Here is a 19,912-nt window from a genome sequence, read left to right on the forward strand (position 1 = left end):
CCGTCAGCCCGACAGACACCAAGCAAGCCTGGACATGCTAAATCTGGATGATGCCAGGGGCCTCCTAGTCTCACAGATTGTTCCTTATTATCTGGCAGCGCCAGCTCTGAAGGGAAAGGAGGTGGGTTTTGTGGGCGGATTGTGCCAGGTAAGGGAGATTGTGGCAACAGGGAAATAAGTGCAAGAGTCATTTAAGGCTCCCAACTGAGACTCACAACTGTGGCGGGATTCTTTGTGGTGACACTAGTCCAGGTTTTTAACCAATGAACTGGCGAGGGGTTAAAAAAAACACCTTTGGTTAATATATAGCCACCCTAAGGGCTTCAAGTTACACTGAAAAGCAGCTTATTTTTAAGGTAAACACAGCCCTGTGAACAGCAAGGTGGGGGAGATTTCCTGTTGTGCTCTGGTCAGGTCCAGCTTACAGAGTCCTATATTAGGCAACTGTTGACTTCTGAGTGTGCCTGTACCCAAAAGGTGTGAACCCTTTGACAAGGCATTTGCCAGCCTCTGTTTTCTCAGCTGTAAAATGGGTGAAAAACTGGGGCCAGTTTAACTGACAGAGTAGAGACACCGCAAAGGAACTCTAACTAAGGCAGGTGATGCCGGCCAATCCTGCCATGATGTGCTTTCAAAACAAACGTCCCACTTTTAAACTGAAGTCACTGAATAACAGGCTTCTGAAAGAAAAAGAGGATTTGATGGAAGTCTATAATAACTTTTCCTTTCCAATATGGATACTTCCCAGCCAGGACAGTTAAACATCTGATGGGAGAGACTTTCTCTGAATTAAAATATCTTATAAAACCAGAAGAAGCTTGGCATGTGTTTAGAGCAGAGAGTGGAAAAAGTTATTTTACCCATCCTCTGGGTTACCCAGGAGGAAGGGTTCAGCGTCGGAACATCTGCCTTTGCTTGCAGAAGGCCTTGGGTTCAATCCTTGGCATCTCCACTTTGGGTTGGGAAAGACGTCCTGCAGGAGACCCTGAAGAGACGATGCCAGTCCGTGTGGGCAATGTCAGTCCTTGGCCTGACTCAGTGCCAGGCAGATCCCCATGTTCCTAAAGCCAGCACAATTTATCACACCAACGCAGCAGACAGGTTTCTGAGAATGACAGCCTTAATTTTAATCTGCACATTCCTTTTCCATCCACAAATGTCTCCTGGCACACTGTCTCACGTTCCCGACTCTGCCAGTTTGGGTTTTTCTCACCGAGGTAAGAAGAGAGCATCTTCTTCCAGCCACGCCCACGCCTCATTACGTACTCAAAGGCTCTCAAACATCCTGCAAGGCTGCTGACACAAAACCCATTTCATGGGTCCTTAAAAGGATGTAGAGGCCATGGTTGCCCCTGGTTACGCCACCTGAGAGGCTAAGGCAGGGGTGGGGAGCCGAGGGCCCGAGGGCCCTATGTGGCCCTCCATGCCTCTCCATCTGGCCCCTGAGGCTCTCCCCAGCTCACATGGGGTTTCCCCAGGACAGACCCCTCCCTGCCCCACCTAAATACATTCCTCAAAGTTTTGGGCCTGGTTGGAAATCTGTCCCTGAACTCTGACAATGCCTCTTGCTGGCTTGAGCTGAGGAAAGAGACACAAACGTGTGTGAAAGGCTCAGAAGAGGCCTACTGAGGAAATGTAAAATCTGCATTCAGCGTCCCACCTGCTTTTGCCTCTGGCCCTGCTCACGACTGTCATGCGGCCCTCGGAAGCAGTGTCAGAAATTAGCCAGGTGCATTTTGCTACTGGTACAGGTCTAATCTGCGACCATGTAGAGATCTCTGGATACCAGGCTGGTGACTGACGTCTCCACTTTTGTGATTTTATTTCTTTAACATATAAAGCAGTATAGAAATGAAATGAAGAATTAAAATAATAGCAAATCTCACTGGAACAAAATAAATGGCGCCTAGGCATTCTAAGGAATGCAGGGTGGAGAAAACCCATGGGGAGTCGTCAGGCAAGGGCACATTGGAGAATCACAGAGCCAGGGTGGTGTAGTGGTTAGAGCGCCAGACTAGGACCTGGGAGACTAGGGTTCGAATTCCCAAGCTGCCATGAAACTCACTGGGTGACCTTGGACCAATTTCACTGAGGAAGGGGAAGAATGATGTATGCCACCTTGAGGTCCTTGTAGAAAAAGGCATGGTGTAACTGCATTAATTATTATTTTTACACCCCAGCCACTCTGGGCAGCTTCCAGCACATATAAGAATGATAAATAAAATTCTGCAATTATTATTTTTTAAGGTGCAGGATTGTGTTTCATTCCTCCATTGCCGCTTAACAGCGCAAGCTTCCCGAAGGATGAAGAGAGGAGATAGCCTAGGGAGTCAGGGGTATTTGAACATTTTATTAGCCTGTGTTTCCTTCTCTTTCTTTTCCCCCTTCATGAACCTGGCCTAGCCCCAGATGCCGGAGGAGTAAGAAGATCTCTTTTCGCCCGCATTCCAAGTAACAGCTACTTTTCCCTTTTATGTGCAAGAGGCGAGGGAAGTGGCAGTTCTCAAAAGCGTGATTAAGCACCGCAGCCAACACCCCAGCTCATCCCATCTCTTGCCTCCTCTTCCAGTACAGCTTTTTTCTGAAGCCACAGTAGCCCTTGCCAAAAAAAGGCACATTTTTTTTCTCTGCAAAAGCAGGGAGGGCAGTGGAAGATGGCCAAAGGCAGGAGCTGCAGCTTATGGGGTCCCGGGTGTGTGTGTGTGAAAAAAACCAAACACTTTCCTCATATTTATACAAACTTTTCCTTGCACTCTTGGTCCCATAAGGCCTAATTTGGGTGGAAGAGGCCACAGACAGGCTCAGCCAGACTCATACAGGCCTGTTCCGCCAGCGTCTTCGTGCCACCCCCCCCAACGACCCCTGCCAGGCCTCAGGCAACCAGCCAGGTGTCTGTGGGAAGTTCACAAGCAGGGCAGCAAGAAAGCAGTGGCTTTCCCCTGCAGCTGCTCCCTGGCATTCAGGGGTAGACTGCTCCTGAATACAGAGGCTCAGCTGCCGACAGGTCTAATCAGGGGCATCTTAACCTGCCCCCACCCCCCAGATGTTGAACTCCAATTCTAGCCATCATGGGCAGCAGTCAGGGTTGCAGTGTCAGAAACTCAGATAGGTAAGCTAATTGCTAAATGGGTTGATGGGAGTTGTAGTGGAGGAACATCTATCCAGAGGGGACACAGATTAGCTATTGATGAGATAGCTACCAAGAATGCTCCTTAGTTTGATCCACCTGGGATCATCATGCAAATCCAGCCTTGCGATCCCCTTGATCGGGGATCTGCGACACACGGAAGGCTTCCACTGGTGCTGTAGATTTCAAGCTTTCGTTTTCTTTTTTTACAAATCGTCCTTAACCCTCCTAGAAAGGAAGTCATGGGGTAAAATGTTCAGGTACTTTCCAAGCGGTTTCTGAAATGAGAGAGAGTGGTACAAGTACCGTATTTTTCGCTCTATAGGACGCACCTTGTTTTAGAGGGGGAGAACCAGAAAAAAAATTCTCCCCCTCTCTGCTCAGCGCCCCTTCAGCAAAGCGGCAGGAAAAATAGAGCCCCTTCCATTTCTCCTCCAGCTTGGCTGAGGGGGGGCTGCTCAGCTCTCCCTCTCTGCTGAAGCCAGGAGAGTCTTGCTCTTCAGGCTTCAGCGAAAGGAACCCGAAGCCTGCGGAGCGCAGTGGGAACTCATGCTGCGCTCCGAAGGCTTCAGGCGGCTATCCCTGAAGCCTAGAGAGTGAGAGGGGCTGGTGCGCACCGACCCCTCTTGCTCTCCAGGCTTCAGCGAAAGCAACGCGAAGCCTCCAGAGCGCGGAGGGAGCGCTCCCTCTGCGCTTTGGAGGCTTCGCGTTGCTATCGCTGAAGCCAAGGAGCCTGCACTTGCTCCACAGGACGCACACACATTTCCCCTTAATTTTTGGAGGGGAAAAAGTGCGTCCTATAGAGCAAAAAATGTGGTATCTTGTATATGTTTTTCCTGGTAACGAGGATGCTGGCTGTTGTGTGTGCATGTCTGTACAATCAATACTGTGAGTTCTCCACAGTCAGGACCAGCAGGACACAGCTTGCACCCCGTGGTAAAAGCACAAGGCTGTCAGAAGCAGCTCTCTCTTTTAACCTGCGCTATTTCATGCTCCCCCTCCCCGCCACCATCGCCAACTATTTTGTGACAGACGCCTCTTAGCAGCAACTCAAAATTCAAACCCCATAGCAGCACAGCCATCTGCAGGTCTGTCTTGAGTCGCTGCAAGCCCCCCAAGTTCAGTATGCACAAAATCGTCCGGAGCATGTGCTGGGTAGATGTGCAAGCATGTTCTTCACACTAGAGATCCAGGGTGCTTCCAGACTGTCTCTATTTTCAGGCGAGGTTCAAATCACACACCAGCAAATTCAGGTTGTGGCAAGTAATTGATTTGGCACAACAAAACTGCTTAACCCAACTTTTAAAAACAACAGGCTTTTTTTCAATAAAGGAGACAGGGAAACGCACTGGAAAATGGGACACGAACGAGCAAATTGACACAATTGAAATCTCGCCAAGACAAACCATAATGAATGCTCAATATATAGCCGATATTTACTAACCTCCCCACAAAATTTGCGCAAACAAATCAGAAGGAATGCTCAGCAAACAGGTCACCTGGAAGCAACCCAGTTCTTTGCACATGCTCAGGAGCACTGCCTGGGTTTAGAAAAGTTTACTTTGCCCATACTTTGCACACACGTGTGCCTAGGAGGCAGGGAATTTGTTCCACTTGCCAACACCTCGAGTAAGGGCTCTGCAGAGGTCATTTCCACCTGTTTGGTCGCTGTTAAAATCTAAAAGGCACCAGATTAAAACCCCACCTTGGCAACAATAATGGAGTGCGGACGGGGGTGGGGGTGGGGTGGAATTGAGATTCTCTAGGACCTACACCCCCCCCCCCAAGGCAGCAAAGTCAGTTAAACGTTTATTTAAGAAAAGAAAGCCAGGATTTGTGTCTCAGCCACACCTTTTTCCAAAACAAACCAAACCAAACCGCTGATCCTGGAAAGAGGACAGGTAACACACGCAGAGCTTGCGGCTCCTGGCTTCCTCTGCTGCAGCCAACTTTAATTATTTTAATCAAGCTCTAGTCATATTTTAATTTAGTAGAATTAAAAAAAAATGCTGACCTGCTAGTGACATGGGAAAGGGAGCTTCCCCATTTGCATTGAAGGTAATAAGGAGAGGTGCCTAATAAACATGGGATCCAGGAGTTCAGGCCTCTGCCATTTCACAACAAGGCCTCGCAAGGCCTGCTCTCAGCCACCCCTCCCGTCTCCATTTCTGGAGGTGGACTCAGCCACTCCACCAATTCCAGGAAGTAGCAATCAAGTTAGCTAATTCCCTTCCTCACTCTCCAGAAGCGATAAGCAGAGGCTCAGGTTGTACATTCCAAGGCAGAGGCAAGGAAACCTCAAGCCTCCAATTTTCATGCACCTGGAATGCAGGCAAAGTAAAGCTCACACCTGTTGCCCACCCACCACATGCATGCCCCCCCCCACATTTGCTGGCTCTGGTATACCAGGCAGTATGGCGGCAGTATTAAATGCTTCACTGCCCCATCATTCCGCAGGTGATGGTGTTAGGGAGAAGTAGTCCCTGTGTACAGACAAGCACATGCACATATCACTGAGAAACCAAGAAATGGCACAAAAGGGGGCAAAAACGGCCTTAAAAATAGCATGAAATGGCAAAAATTGCACCTTGCAATCCCAGAAGCCTTTGCACCAACCTTTGAGTCCTGTGGAGAGTTGGGAGTTTGAGCAAGGGGACTTGGAGGGAGCGACCGTGGTGGGGTTTGGTAGATTTTTTGTTTTTAAATTGTTTTTTGAGGGTTTCCAGAGGTTTAGAGGGTGTTTGCAGGCTTTTCCAATAGTGTTCCCAATATATGTGATTTCATTAAAAACATGCACTTCCTTGGAAATCAGCCCCCATGTAAACGGAGAGTTGCCTGCTATGTAGAAATCTAACACCAGAGATAAAGTTCAGCCACACAGCCTCTCCACCACACAGGAAGTGCTGCCACCATGTGTGAAGGCTGCAATGCGGCTGCAGGTGGTACAGCCCAGGCTGAGATTTCCCGCTTGATTTATGCCATCAACAACAGCAGCAACTTACCCTGTCAAGGGCTGTGCTTATTTAAGCTGTGTTCAACACCCGCCCCCCAAAACACAAACCTCAACCAGGCAACTGCTAACCACAGCAACATAGGCCAATGTGCAAGACACAGACATACGCACCCATGTTAAAAGGCAAGTTAATAAATCACACACGCACCCAGCTGTGTCAATCATCCGTTTCCATCCTCATGGTCACCTGTACGGATCACTGGACAGCTGGGCTTGAGTGTCACCTGCCATTTCAAGATTCCCCACAATGCCCTGGGAATAGCACTGCTCCCTAGCAGGGCATTGTGGGTATCCAAGCTCACTGCCAGCCACCAAGACCCATAACAGGGAAGCCCACCTAGGAAAGAGCCCTCTGCCTACCTGAGACGCTTTGCCAAAGGCCTCTTCAGACCCAAAGCCAGCCTTGATCTGCATGACTGCAAGTGATTTTAGATGAAGCTCAGGCTCCAGAACCTGAAGGAAAACACCTGAAGGAAAGCCGCAACCCAGCCTTGAAGAAAGAAGCATCATCAGGCACATTCCAGCCAGCAAAAATATCCTTGTGAGGGGCATGGCCAGGGGTGAATGTCAAGGGCTGGATAGAGAGGCTTCAAGGGCCACCATTGGCCCCTTGGCCCAAGGCTCCCCACCCCTGGTTTAGGACTTCCTGGGCCCAAGGCTCCCATTGCAGAATTGACCCAAGTCTAACAAAGGAAGCTGTGTGTGTACTGGAGGAGAGAAGGCAGGCAAGAAAGAGGGCGGTTTCCTTTTGCTTAAAATTAAAACGGGTCCTATCCCTTATTATCAGGGTGTTCCACACCCATTTCAAACAATGCAGCATCAATTACCAGCTCTATATGTGTGCCAATTGCTTGCATAGCTTTGGGAGACAATGGGGGTGTAGCTGAAAGCAGGCAGCTTCCAGGTCATGGAGGTTTATGGTATAAGTTAGCCCAGAGCTTATTTTGGGGTGCAGGGGTGTGCCAACTCCAGTTCCTTATTTGGGCTGCACAAAACAAGGAGCCCACTTCAGCCTCAATGTCAGCATATCAAAGACTACAAAAGTCAGGGCACCTAGAACATTCAATATGCATCTGGAATTTTATAACTCTCTTGCAGCACCCAAAGCAATTCTGACCTGTCTTATCAGGTTGTCAGCAGTATCCACATTACAGAAACAAAACCAGGTTTGCTTCCCAGGTGAGACACAGAGCTGTAGCTGTTCCCAAATGAAAATATACCGGGGGAGTTCTACACAGGTCTGCTGCATCCACACATTACTTTTGCCTTTCAACATCTGAAAGTGTGCCAAGGGCCTTGCAAGTTTTTAAGGCAGAGGCAAGCCCTGAACACTTTTTGAAATGTTGTTAATCAGATCAAGGTTCCACCTAACTCACTGCTGGCTACACAGCAGTCACTCTCCAAGGCCACAGGGCCAAACGACTTCTTCTCCCTTATTATCTGCTGCTGATCTGTGAAAAGGACATGTCAGAATTTAAAACTGGGGTCATCCGCATGCAAAACAGGAGAGCCACCTTTGGGCTACACCCCCATCCTGCTTACCCTGTATTTGGGAGGGTCACAGAATCACAGAGTTGGGAGGGACCCCTAGGGTCATCTAGTCCAACCCCCTGCAATGCAGGAATCTCACCTAAAGCATCCATGACAGTAGCCAACATGTAACCATTACTGGACTCTGTGGTTCCTCTTAGCCCTGACCATTGGTCCTGCTAGCTGGGGCTGATGAGAGTTGGAATTAAACAACTTCCAGAGGGGCACAGCCTCCCCATGATATGAGAAGCACATGAGTTAGGGCCTATGCCAGTACCTAGAAATCCAGGATACACTGGGCCTTGCTATGGAGGCTCTATCGTGGGTCAAAACCCATGAAAACAATATTCATGGACAAGGCTGGGCTTAAATCGTATGAAAGATACTTCACTCTCCTGTATAAAACTGAAACCCTTACAAGTGCCTTGTGGCCTAGGCAAATATCATCTCAGTATGTGGACATGAGGCACACCTAAAACCACCTAGTGAGCATGAGACAAAGAGAGAGAGAGAGTTTTGAAAAGGCAAGGTCCCCTGATCTCAAGCTCATCCTCAGCCACAGTGCTATACCAATGCCATAACTGAGCAGCTACCACTGCCGCCGCTTCCTCCTGTGGCAAGGAGTTCCACAAGGTAACAACGGAACCCACACATGCCTTTCTGCCCACCTTGTTATCTCCCACTAGAAAAGTAACTAGACTTCCGTTTTGTGACCACAGCCCTGGGGCAGCTGAAATCATTCCTTAAGGAGTCATCATCAGGGCAACTCAGTCCCTTCTTGCGTAGACTGGAAGCGGGCTCAGAAGAAAACTTCTCTGCCCCCCCCCCCCCGGCCACACCAGTTTCGTCATCCCTACATTCCGACCTCCGTCAGAGATCAGTCGAGGACGTGCCTCAGTTGAAAGAAGCAAAAGACAGTCTGCAAGGATACATTGCCAAATTGTCTCATTTCCAGGAGAGGGGTCTGCTCAGTGATGCGGTTCAAATTCCTCTCTCCCCCCCCTCCTCCTTTTTCCCCTGCATAAATAGAGACAATTACTCATTCAGACCTCATTACTCAAAAGCAGTTGCACAGAGTTAGGAAACCACATTCCCCCTCCGCCTGCTCTATCCCATTGATAACAGATTTTGGCGCGGGGTGAGGCAGGCCCCACTGAAAAACCCAGTAGAGAGAGATACCCAAAATTGGAAGGGAGATGTAGCAAATTGGGCTGGCGGGGGGGGGGGGCGGCAGTTGCAAAGAAGCGCCAAAGAGGGGTGAAAGTACGCTCAGGAGAAACTTTATCCAACAAGTTAAAACTCCAAAATAAAATTGTACACACAGTCCTTAATACAGTCAGTAGCAAGCCCTGTTGCTTTCAGTGGCAGGCACCGATCCCAGCCATGCCTACTCACAAGTTAAGTCCCACTGAACTCAAATGGGCTTGCTCCCAGGAAAGAAGAGTTAAGGCTGCAGTTTAAGTGTGCCTAGGATTTAAGTGTAGCTTAGTCTGGATAAACGCTCTTGTCCTAAACATATTTCCTTTGGATTAAATTTTGTCAAGTGTACACACACACACACACACACACGTGTGTAGGAGTAAGGGAAAGATGCATACAGCTGTAGTAGTTCAGTCGGTAGAGCACGAGGCTCTCAATCTCAGGGTTCTGGGTTCGAGTACTGCTTTGGGCAAAATATTTGCATTGCAGGGGGGCTGGACTAGATGACCCACGGGGTTCCTTCCAACTCTACAATTCTATGACATCACTTTCAAGCAAGTAGACTAAGGGTCACAGCCACCTAGTTTCTGGTGTTATGGCAGTGAATACCTATAATCCGGTTGATGAAGCAAAGGAGCCTAGCGGAGGTGACATCATCCCGCAACGCACATGTTCACATGTTCGCACAGGCCGGCGTTTAGATGCAGGGCAAGGCAAATCAAAGGGCCTTGAAAGATGCCTTAGATGCTGTCCATCTAGCTCAATATTGTCTACACTGACTGGCAGCAGCGCTCTAGGACTAGAGGCAGGAGTCACTCTTATCGGGGAAATAGAACTTTCTGAAAGCAAAGCAAATATTCAGCCACGGAGCTTTGGCCGTTCCCCAAACAGAACAGGGCGCCTGGGCGGGGAGGGGAAAAAATACATCGTTTACACAGGATCCCCTTAAACCGGAGCGCCGTTTACTCTAAAACTTCGGAAAACGCACCCAGACTCTTTACTTTCAGACCAGACCTCCCCTGTAGCAGAAAGGGTGGCGATCGATTTGAAAAGACCGCACATAATTAGGGAAAATAGCTCGACATCAACCCTCTTTCTCCCCACACGAAAAGGGGGCTCCAATTCCCCCCCTTTTTTTTTGCTTCTCCCAAAGCACCCACCCCTGACCCGTCCCACGCCTTAAACTGGGGTGGGAACTATTTGGGTGTCGCGGTTTATGAACCACAATTATCTGCACCGCATAGCATATATCCCCCTCCAGTCCTCTGGCTCTGTCCTCTTAAACCAGGACCGAGGCCTCTCTTGGAAACTCAGGCACGGAACAGACCACGCTGAGAGAGAGAAAAGAGTTCACCAGCACATGTGCAGAGCGCGGCGGCTCGGACCACAGCTCCCCGACGGAGCGAGCGCAGCTTATTAAGGCTGAGCCCCGGCCCCTCTCCGCCGCAGCGTCTCCTTACCTTCCCACCGGGGCGTCGCAGGCGCTGTTGCGAGCGAGACACCGGGTCGATCAAGCCGCGTCTTGCGTTGCGCCTCCACGCCCAAAGCTGGGACTTTTAAGGCTGATGTCAGCGCTAATGAGGGGCGGGGAGGCGGTGCCACCCCCGGCGGAGGGAAAGCGGAGGGGGGAAGACGGGGAGAGGTCTTAAAGGCGCAGGGCGGCCACTGGGAGCCGGGCAAAGGGTTTCCTCGGGAGCAAGCCTCGAGGGGGATCCACTGGCGCCCTAAGGACCCCCGCTTTGGGGAGTGAAGCGCTACTTGATTGCAGTTTGGGAAGACTTGCTTGCAAGTAATTCGCTCGCGGTGGGACAGTCCCGGGGAGGCTGCCGGTTTATTCGCGAGTAAGTGGTGTTCTGCTTGCAGCGTGCTCCCCTCCCCGTTGCAAGCCCGCCTTAAGTCCGGAGTGAAAATAACAACCCGAAGTCCAAACGGGGCTTATTCCCGAGTAAACGTGCACCACGCACAGAATCACACGCTCATTACATACCCCGTGGACTTCCTGAGATCTGCACCTCGCACACGCGTGCTTGCTCGCGAGTAGGCTGCGGTGAATGCGGGTGGGGTTTTGCAGCGGCAGGGCTGGATCCTAGACAAGTTCTCGGGTGCGTTCAATGGAGCTGATTCCGATCCAAGGAAAATTTGCGGAGGCAGCCAGCCCTGTCTCTGGACGGTTGCGTTCCCATGCATGCTTACTCCTGAGCAAATGCCATGAAGTGGGGCCTTTTCCCGGCTGCGCAAGTTCAGGCTACTGGAACTTAACCAGAATCAGTTCCATGAGGACTAGCTCCTATATATAGCTTAATTTCAGTGGCGCTTACTCTCAAGTAAGCGCACTTAGCGAACTTTATTGCGCTCAGTCGGTACTTACTTTTGGGTGAAAGCTACTAGGGCCCCGAATTAGATAACGAGGCTAGATTGGGTTTTTTATCTGTCCCAACTGGCCCTGGGAACTCCCCCCAGACCGCACTCCTCACTGGCCCTTGTTTCACACCTTGTGCATTTGCCTATCTGGGAATGGATCCTTGAACTCTTAATATTGCTTGGCTGGATGAAGGGGAGAGAGAAAAGTGTGTGTGTGTGTGTGTGTGTGTGTGTGTGTGTGTGTGTGTGTGCAGTTGCTGCTATGGGCAGGGACATGCTTGTTCCCCCATCCCTTCTCGGCACTTGCAGAATTTGGCATCCTGAAATGCACACGCCAGCTCATTTAAACAAAACATCACGTTGCTAGTCCTCAAGGCTGCACAGACAGACGCCCCCCCCCCAAGTCTCCAAAGAGATGGTTGGGGTGCTGAGAAGGAATGGCTTCTTGGTCTATCCCCCCCCCCTTTGGTGGCAAGAGGTCTCAGACATCAGGGGGGAAGTGGGGACATATTTGTAGAAATATGGGAAACGGCCTTATGCAGACTCCAACCCTTGGTCCATCTAACTTACCATTGCCAGCACTGACTGGCAGCACCTCTCCAAGTTTCAGGCAGGGTTCTTTCCCCCGCTATAACTAGAGATGCCCTTGGGGATTGAACTTGGGGCCTTCTGCACTCAAAGCAGATGTACGGGATAGCTGCTTAGTTGATAGAGCATGAGACTCTTAATCTCGGGGTTGTGGGTTCAAGCCCCACATGGGGCAAAAGATTTCCTGCATTTCAAGAGGGTTGGGGTAACTACAATTCGATGATTCTATGAAAAACCTATTTAAAACAATTAAAAACCCTGGGTTCTTATCCTGGGCTACGCCCCCCCCCCCCGTTGCCCTCCAAGGAAGGGCAAGTCGTGGCTCTGTGGCAAAGCAGGTGCTTGGCATGCAGAATGTCCCAGCCTGGTTAGAAGGATCAGGTAGCTAGCAGATGGTGGGAAAACGCTTTCCCTGCCTGAGGCCTCCTGTTACCAGTCTGGGCTTTATGGACCAGCAATGCGACTGAGCATAAGGCAGGTTCAAATTATCTATAGGTAGTCAACCAGCTTTAGAACCCAGCATTTCTCAGTAAGGGAATTTCTGAATCTTGGGTTGTGCATTCCCATTTTGGAAAACAAAAGCTGTTTTTGTAGTCAAGGGAAAGTAGTCTGTTGTTGCTTTTTAACAGGAGGGTGGTGCGTGCATGATGGGGGGGGGGGATTAGAAAGGTTAAATGCACCTGCAAGCTCTCCCTGCCCATACAATGGCAGTGGGAAGCTGGAAGAAAGCGACTTGCCTGTGGCTGTTTAGCGAGTCGGAGGCAGAGGTGAGAGTTGAACTGAGGACTCCCAGGTTTGTCGGCTTTCCACCACGGTCCTTCTGCAGCTCCCAGATAGCTACGGAACCTGATGCCCTCCAGATATTGCTGGACTCCAATGCCCATCAGCCTCAGCCAGCACGGCGAGTGGGGAGGGAGGATGGGAGTTCAAATCCAACAACATTGGGAGGGCCGCAGGTTCCCTATCCCTGAGCTAGAGCCTAAACCCCAACAGAAGGTGAACAAAGGAGCCGTATACTGGAGTCAGAACATTGGTCCATTATGCACACTGACTGGCAGCAGCGCCTTCCCAGTCCTACCTGGAGATGCCAGGGATTGACCTAGGACCTTCCACATCTAAAGCGGATTCTCTGCCACTGAGCTATGCTCCTTCCTATGTTCGCAGTGTTTTTTAAATCCTACCTTGATAGAAGTAATTTGGGGAACCTCTCAGAGCCTGGACAAAGTTGCCTTGTTGTTCGCATCTGGCCCAGGCAAGCTGCTGGTTATTACAGTATGAAAGAACAGTTAACAGAACAGTTGAGGAACAGAGCCAGCGTGGTGTAGTGGTTAGAGTGTCAGGCTAGGACCCAAGAGACCAGGGTTCAAATCCCCATTGGGCTGTGAAGCTCACGGGGTGAACTTCTCTCTCAACTTAACCAACCTCACGGGGCTGTTGCAGGGATTAAACGAGGATCTCATGTACACTATCTTCAGCTCCTTGGAGAAAGTGTTGGGATATAAATGCAACAAACAAACAAATAAATGGTGTTCAACAGGGCTGCAATATTCTGTGAACTGACTGGAAACAAAACAAAATGATTGGCTGTCCTGCATAGGGCTGATGGGAGTTGGAGTCTACAGTCATACATACCGTGCGTGCGCAGACGTGGGTTGTGAACGCTGCGGGTTGCAAACGTGCATCCCGCATGGATTACGTTTGCAACCCGAGCTTTCACTGTAATAACATCTGCAGGGTGCCACATTGCCTAAGGTGATGCTAACTAATGCAGATCTGAGCAATCAATTGCAATATGATTTATCAACTTAAGGTTTCCCTTACTGGGCAGCAACACTAGTGCTAGGGGCTTTCTAGGCTGTCACCATTTTCACATGAAATTCAACCATACCAGCAAATTCAGGTTGCACAATTAAAAATCCTTTTGCACTCTTGCACAACAAACCATGTTCCCTCTTGAAATCAGACTTTTTGCAATAAGGATAGTGACAAAGTGCGGGGTGATGATGACTTAATGCAGCTGTTGTCTGACCTCCCACAAGCAAATCAGGCTGAATGCCCCCAAAAAGCAGGCTGCCTAGAAGTTGGGATAGGAGAGAGATTTGATTCTGTTTGAGTTTAAAGGCAAATCTACCCACTATCCGCTTCCTGAAACAACATGCAAACTGAAACACGGTCATCCTTCGAAAGTCACACTTCTCTGAATTCTGCAGTGCTGTTTTCCAACCAAGTAATGGGTGCAAAAATGCATGTACTAGTTGAAATGTGCAAAAAAAGAGTGAATGCACAAGGATCGCTTGCTAAAATGTGTATACTGCACGCAAAATGTGCATTTTAGAGATTCTCACAATGCTGACAAATTTTCATGGGGACTTAAAAAAGAATTTGCAAACTGATGTAGAAACGTGGAGGGCTGGAATGAACAATGTAAGAAGAAATGGAAAGGAAACCAGAATGGGAGAGATTTGCCCATCCCTAGCTGCCTTAGAATAATTCGCCGGCTTGCTCACTTGTTTAAGCAGAACGCCGCCCTGCGCACGCAATCGTCTGTCTCCCTGCTCCTTCCTGCTTGCATTACTGTGCCTGCTGCTGCCCTTCCCTCCAACTGCGTTCCTGCAGGGACTCTTCCCTAGAATTCAGCCCCTTGGGGCCATGTGACTTGCAAGAGAAAGGCCAAATTTGGGAAAAAGGGAAGCTCGGGAGGATTTTTTCAGCGCAGGGTCATCAACCTCCTTTTTAACCCTGGATGGTCTGTGGGGAAGCCACTCTGAACAGAAGCTCAACAACTGTAATTGCAGGGAACTGGGATGCGGGATCTGATTGGGGTAGGGCCCACCAGGAAGGACGGCCCTTTTGGCACTCTGTGCTTGGGGCGTGTTGTGTGTGTTGCATCCAGCCCATGAGCAATCTCCGAAGCGATCTGGACTGCCCAACTAGTTCATTCTTCTGAAAGACCTCCTAGTGGTTTTTTTTGTTTCTTGCTTTTCTTCCTTGCTTGTTCAACACTCCAAGTAGCTTCGCGAAACCGGATGTAACTCGACCCTAGGCAGCGCATCACAGTTCTCTGCTTTGGAGACAGGCGTCAACATTCAAAGTCGCTTCCTGAAGACCTGGTCAGTGAGCATGCATCCGGATCCGTTTGCCCAAAGGCTATTATGGTAAGGTTAGGCTACAGAGGCGCTTCTAGACGGTAATGCGCAGGACTAGCTCCAGGTTTCTTTTTTTCGTGGTTTTTGGACAACTGAGTACCACTGGGATCTCCCTTTGAGGTTATTTTAAAGCCCTGGTTCCTCCCAACACGCCGCCCAAATTGACCCTGATGAACAAAGTATTGAACTGCTGCTTGAATGCAATGCTGCTGACGTCAATAAAGTTTCCCCTTTAGAACACCTAAGGTTCAGAACGACCTGGCCTACCTGTTGCACTTCCATGCACTTTGCTATTCTAGGTGTCCCTCTCTGAATGAAAGGAGCTGTGAGTTGTGCAGAGACCAGGCAGCCTCTCCTTAGAGGACGGGTCATCCTGCTGCTGCTTTGCATAGGGAACATTGACGGCTCCTGTCCTATCCAAGGTTAAAGCAGATATGGGGCAATGGAGAGATAAGAACAACATGGTGGACATCCCTTTCTGTGGCTATTTGTTTTACAGGCTCTTGCAATACACATATTGAATTGTCGAGGAATTTTTTTTTTCTCTCCAGCTTAAATTGGGCACCCTCACATGCAGTGTAATGGAGTGGGGGGGAGGGAGAGGGCTTCTGGGTCTCGCAACGAATTGTTGCAGCATGAAGTGTTGCAGTTTATTGGTCCAGGCAGGCAGCCATGCCTTTTTTTCAAGCTATTCCATTCCATTCTTCCTCTACATCCTGGTTTTCCATTCCTTCCCATAACAGCATTCCATGGCAATTGAGCAGCCTCAGTCCTCGTTGGGCTATTTTTGGTGACTTCCAGCCCAACCTCCTTGGGGATCCCCCCCCCTATTTTTCTTGTACTTCTGCCAACCTTGGGGCTCCTTTAAGGTTACCCTCCTGTGCTTGGATGGTGCAGTCTTGGCTACATAACGGTTCGACACTCGCCTCTCGGCACTGGAAACAGAAGGAGCAATGAGGCTGATGACCTGTAACTCGAGGCACGGATTTTGCCTGCGTTGGCAGGGCACCTTTCAACTTGTAGAATGCTTTTAAAAAGCCAACCAAACCAGTGACAATACAATGTGGCAGCGAGTTCCACAGCTTAACTATCCCTTGGACTAAGTGCTAATTGCATGGGTCTGTGTGGGGAGGTGTCTGCCCTGAACCTGCTGCCAGTCGAATCGATAACAGGTAACACCCCGCCCCACATGCCTCAAAATTTTATAAACCTCTATTCTACCTTTCTGGGACCAATGGGAGCTGTAGCCCAAATGTCCAGAGGGCACCGGGATGGCAAAGGCAGCTCTTCCCTCTTCTCCACGTTAACGTAGGGAAAGTGTTGCTGTTCTGCTCAGGGCCCTGCTTTCAGGCTTCCCATAGTCATATGGCTGGCCTCTGAGAGAACAGGATATGGGACCTTTGACCTGATCGGTCAGGGATCTTCTTCTCTAAGCTAAAAAGCCCCCCATCACTTTGGGCCTTTTCTGAAGGTGCCCATAAACTCTTGAGTCACCATTTTCCCCTGCCTCGGCTCAAACTGTCTCCATGTGGTTCATCAAGCTTATCTTATGCCCTAGCATTTTTCGCAGTTCCAGTTTCTACAACTGACACGACACCAGACTCAGTTCAATTTCGTTTTTTCTTTTCAAAGTCCCGTTTTACAAAACAGCACACCCCCCAAATTCCACCCCACCCCACCCCAGCATAAATCAAAACACCAGTAGTTTTAATATATCGTCTCCCAGCAGGGTTACGAAGGTCCAGAGTCCTCCCCTCCCTATGTCAGCCTCAAGGCTTCCCCTTCATGTCTTTGGAGCCAGTAGCTGTTCCGCGCAGGACGCAGTTCCCTTGGTTAGCTCTAGAGGGCACTGTCTTGACAGGAGCATGGTCAAAATGGAGACACCGTCCCCCTCACGGCATGTACGTTGGGGGGGCAACATGGCCAGCTTAGGCTGTTGGGGGCCCCTCACAACAAGGTGGCCTGCTCGAACCGCTCGTCCCCCGGCTTCCGGCCAGAGCCCAGCTTCTGGCGGCGTTGCTGAGTGGCCTCCCGGCGCCGGCGGTAAGCCAGAAATTCTTCGCGCAGGGCGGCACAGCGCTCCTCAGGGCTGGGCAAGGGCACCGGGGAGCTGGACCCATCTAAGGCACCCACTGACTGGGAGTTTGAGGGCGAGCCGCTGCTTTCGCTGGAGGTCTTTGAGCCTGTGGAAAGGAGGGGGTGGGAGAGTGGTCAGAGGGTGCAAGGCAAGAACAAGCTCTCTCCAAGCGGGACGGATATATGGCAGGGGAATGAACCTTAAGCAATGTAAGCACACCCCAAGTCACCAACACAGATGCTGAGTCGTAGAGGATCTGTGTGTGCAGAAGGCCTCTGGTTCAATCCATGACATCTCCAGGTAAGACCTCCCACCCTGGGCTGAGATTTTGGACAGGTTCTGCCAGTTAGTGTTGCCAGTGCTGAGCTAGATGGGTTTGACTCAGCAGAAGGCAGCTTCCTATGTTCCTACTCTGTTAATGGAGAAGGGCTGTAGCTCAGTGGCAGAGCGCCGGCTTTGCATGCAGAAGGATCTCCAGGTAGGGCTGGGAATGCCCACCCCCTGAAACCCTGCAAAGATGGGGCCAGTCTTTGCTGACAATATGTAAAGCACCTGGCTTCCTACAAAGAATTCTGGGAATTGTAGTTTACCCCTCACTGAGCTGCAATTTCCACCATGCTGAAACCCCCCCCCCCAGTGGACAGGATTCTATTGGGGAAGATGTGTGCTTTAAATGTATGGTGTGTGGATAATACTCCTTTCCCGTCCAAGAGGATCCAATGGTCAGTCCAGAGCCAAAGGAACATCACAGAGAAGCTGCCACCTGCAGTTCAGTGGTTTGCCACATGGGGCAGCTGTCCACAAATCACTCGCTCTGGACATAAATCTCTCCTTCTGGACACTATGAGAGCTAGTAACCTGGCTGTGCTTTAATGAAGGTTGGGGTGCTGAGGAGGCCTGGTAATGCATGTTGTACACCTCTGCATACTTAGCATAAGCCTTCCTGTGGGCTCCGATGAGCCACCATGAAACAAGGACACCTTTCCTATGGCTTGGTGTCTGTGGCGGCAGAGGGAGGCTGATATTAAGATTCCAGCCCATTACAACCTGCCCCACATTAAAATTCTGAACCAAGATGAGCTAAATTCAAAAGCCTGTTCTGCCGTTCTGCACGCCTGTTCTGCACGCATCTACTTAACGTTGTGCGCATGTATATCTCTATATATATCTGCTTCTGCTCATCGGTGGCCTCCTTCCCCACAACTCCCCCCCAATGCTTACTCTGCTTCTCCAACTCCTGTGCCGCGATGGTGGAGACCGGCCTTTTGGGGTTCCCACTCCTATAAAGCTGCAGTGCATCCAGCAGGTCAGACTCCAGGGCGAACTCAGAGTCCCATTCATAGTTCTCGTCCACAGATGTGTTCCTCCTGGAAGCGATAAAAGGGGAGTTAGATACGGGGTGTGTGTGTGTGAGGAAACATGGAGGCCGAAAAGGCTAAGACAGAGAGCGTGAGATCCTCTCCACCAGGCTGTTTGCAGTGCTGACTGGTGGGGTGGAAAGCAGGGAGCCCAATAGGAAGAAGACAGAGCCAATGGCAGGCAGAACCAGCTCAAGTCTAGTTCCATCCTACCCTTCTTGTCTGTTGAATTCTATAAAGAACACTGAGGATGGCAGTGACAGCCACTGGACAGACTGCTAAAAGTAAAAAAGAGGCAGGCAGATGGTGGAGGGCAGAGTGAGGTCGGTAGGGCAGTGCCTGCCCCATTCTATAAATTCACTCATATATTGTGTTTTCTGCAAGTAAATCTGCACTCCAAGCAGTGCACGCAAAAATAGTAGCAGTACAGTCACAATACATTGTAAGACATGTAACATTACTGCAACGTAACACTAATAAGAAGTAATCAACAATTAACAGTTCATTTAACATACACAAACATTTACGTAAACATACAGCTTACCAATAGGACAAGTTAAAAGTATCCATAAGCAATGCTTCCAAATCGATCCCCCTCCACTCCTGTTTGGGTCTTTTTTTTCTTTTACATTTTATTTATTGATTCCCCCCCCCCAAAAAAAAACCTTTACAGATTTTAACATAGACCATAAATCATTTTATTCATCGACTTACCATCTGCCACTTCCATGGTTTCCAGATTTACTCTTAAATGATTCATATTTCACGTGTGACATTCAATATATCCATTTTGACGTATTTATTTTAATGATTAATGCTGTTGCTCCTATTTCACGTCTTGCTGTTCTAGTTTGTTGGATCTTTTTCTGCTTCCACAGTTTACCAGTGTCTGTTTAAAGGAGCATCTCCTCCCACCCCACTTCACGGACAGAATGGCAGAGATATGGGGGTAGGCTTATATATTGCAAAGATCCATGGAATACAGGTGGACTCAGACAGTGCACAGAGCAGCCCCCATTATGACAGGAGAGCAGGCACAGGGTTGGGGAACCCCAGGCCTTGGTGCAAAATGTGGCCCTCCAGGCCTCTCCATCTGGCCCTCAGAACTCTCCCCATGCCGCTTCCTTCACCGGCTCTGCTTTGCATCCTCCTTGGGTGCTTTTGCCTGGAAGGGTTGTCCTTGAACTCCAATAATGCCTCTTGCTGGTTTGGATGCAGGGCAAAGACGAGCGTGCAAGCATGTGCAGAAAGGTAATCAAAAAGAAACTGGCTACAAATGTAAATTCTACACCTGTTGCTCCGTTCCCCTTCCCCTCTGGCTTCACCCAACCCAGGTATGTAGAAAACCCAGGTGCTTAGAAGGAAATGCGACTCTTGGACTGAAACAGGTTCCCCATCCTGTAACACCAGGTGAGTCTAATCTCCAGATGGCCCTGGAATGGCAGCTGCTCTCCAGGGTCTCAGGCACAGGTGATGGGAAAGACTCTGATCTGCTGATTTTTTTAACCTGTT

The 19,912-nt window shown here is 49.7% G+C and overlaps 2 protein-coding genes across 6 annotated transcripts in view; both read right to left on the bottom strand.

Annotated features, from left to right (window-relative positions):
* The window catches only part of TAGLN2 (transgelin 2), a 29,002-nt gene extending 18,524 nt beyond the window's left edge, over window positions 1-10,478 (bottom strand). Inside the window, exon 1 of the mRNA XM_081174274.1 lies at window positions 10,331-10,478. The gene's annotated coding sequence lies outside the window, so the exon portion shown is untranslated. The remainder of the gene's footprint in view (window positions 1-10,330) is intronic.
* Window positions 10,479-16,620: 6,142 nt separating this feature from the next.
* IGSF9 (immunoglobulin superfamily member 9) overlaps window positions 16,621-19,912 on the bottom strand; it is a 68,924-nt gene continuing 65,632 nt past the window's right edge. For 4 of the 5 annotated variants that reach the window (XM_081174025.1, XM_081174026.1, XM_081174023.1 and 1 more), the window contains exons 20-21: window positions 18,264-18,409; window positions 16,621-17,148 (exon numbers count right to left, since the gene is read on the bottom strand). In XM_081174025.1, the coding sequence (XP_081030151.1) occupies window positions 16,913-17,148; window positions 18,264-18,409 (382 nt within the window). In that variant the 3' untranslated portion in view covers window positions 16,621-16,912. The remainder of the gene's footprint in view (window positions 17,149-18,263; window positions 18,410-19,912) is intronic. The other variant, XM_081174027.1, reaches the window with a different exon arrangement.

This window comes from Podarcis bocagei (genome assembly GCF_964188305.1).
Source record: "Podarcis bocagei genome assembly, chromosome: 16".
Taxonomy (NCBI): domain Eukaryota; kingdom Metazoa; phylum Chordata; class Lepidosauria; order Squamata; family Lacertidae; genus Podarcis; species Podarcis bocagei.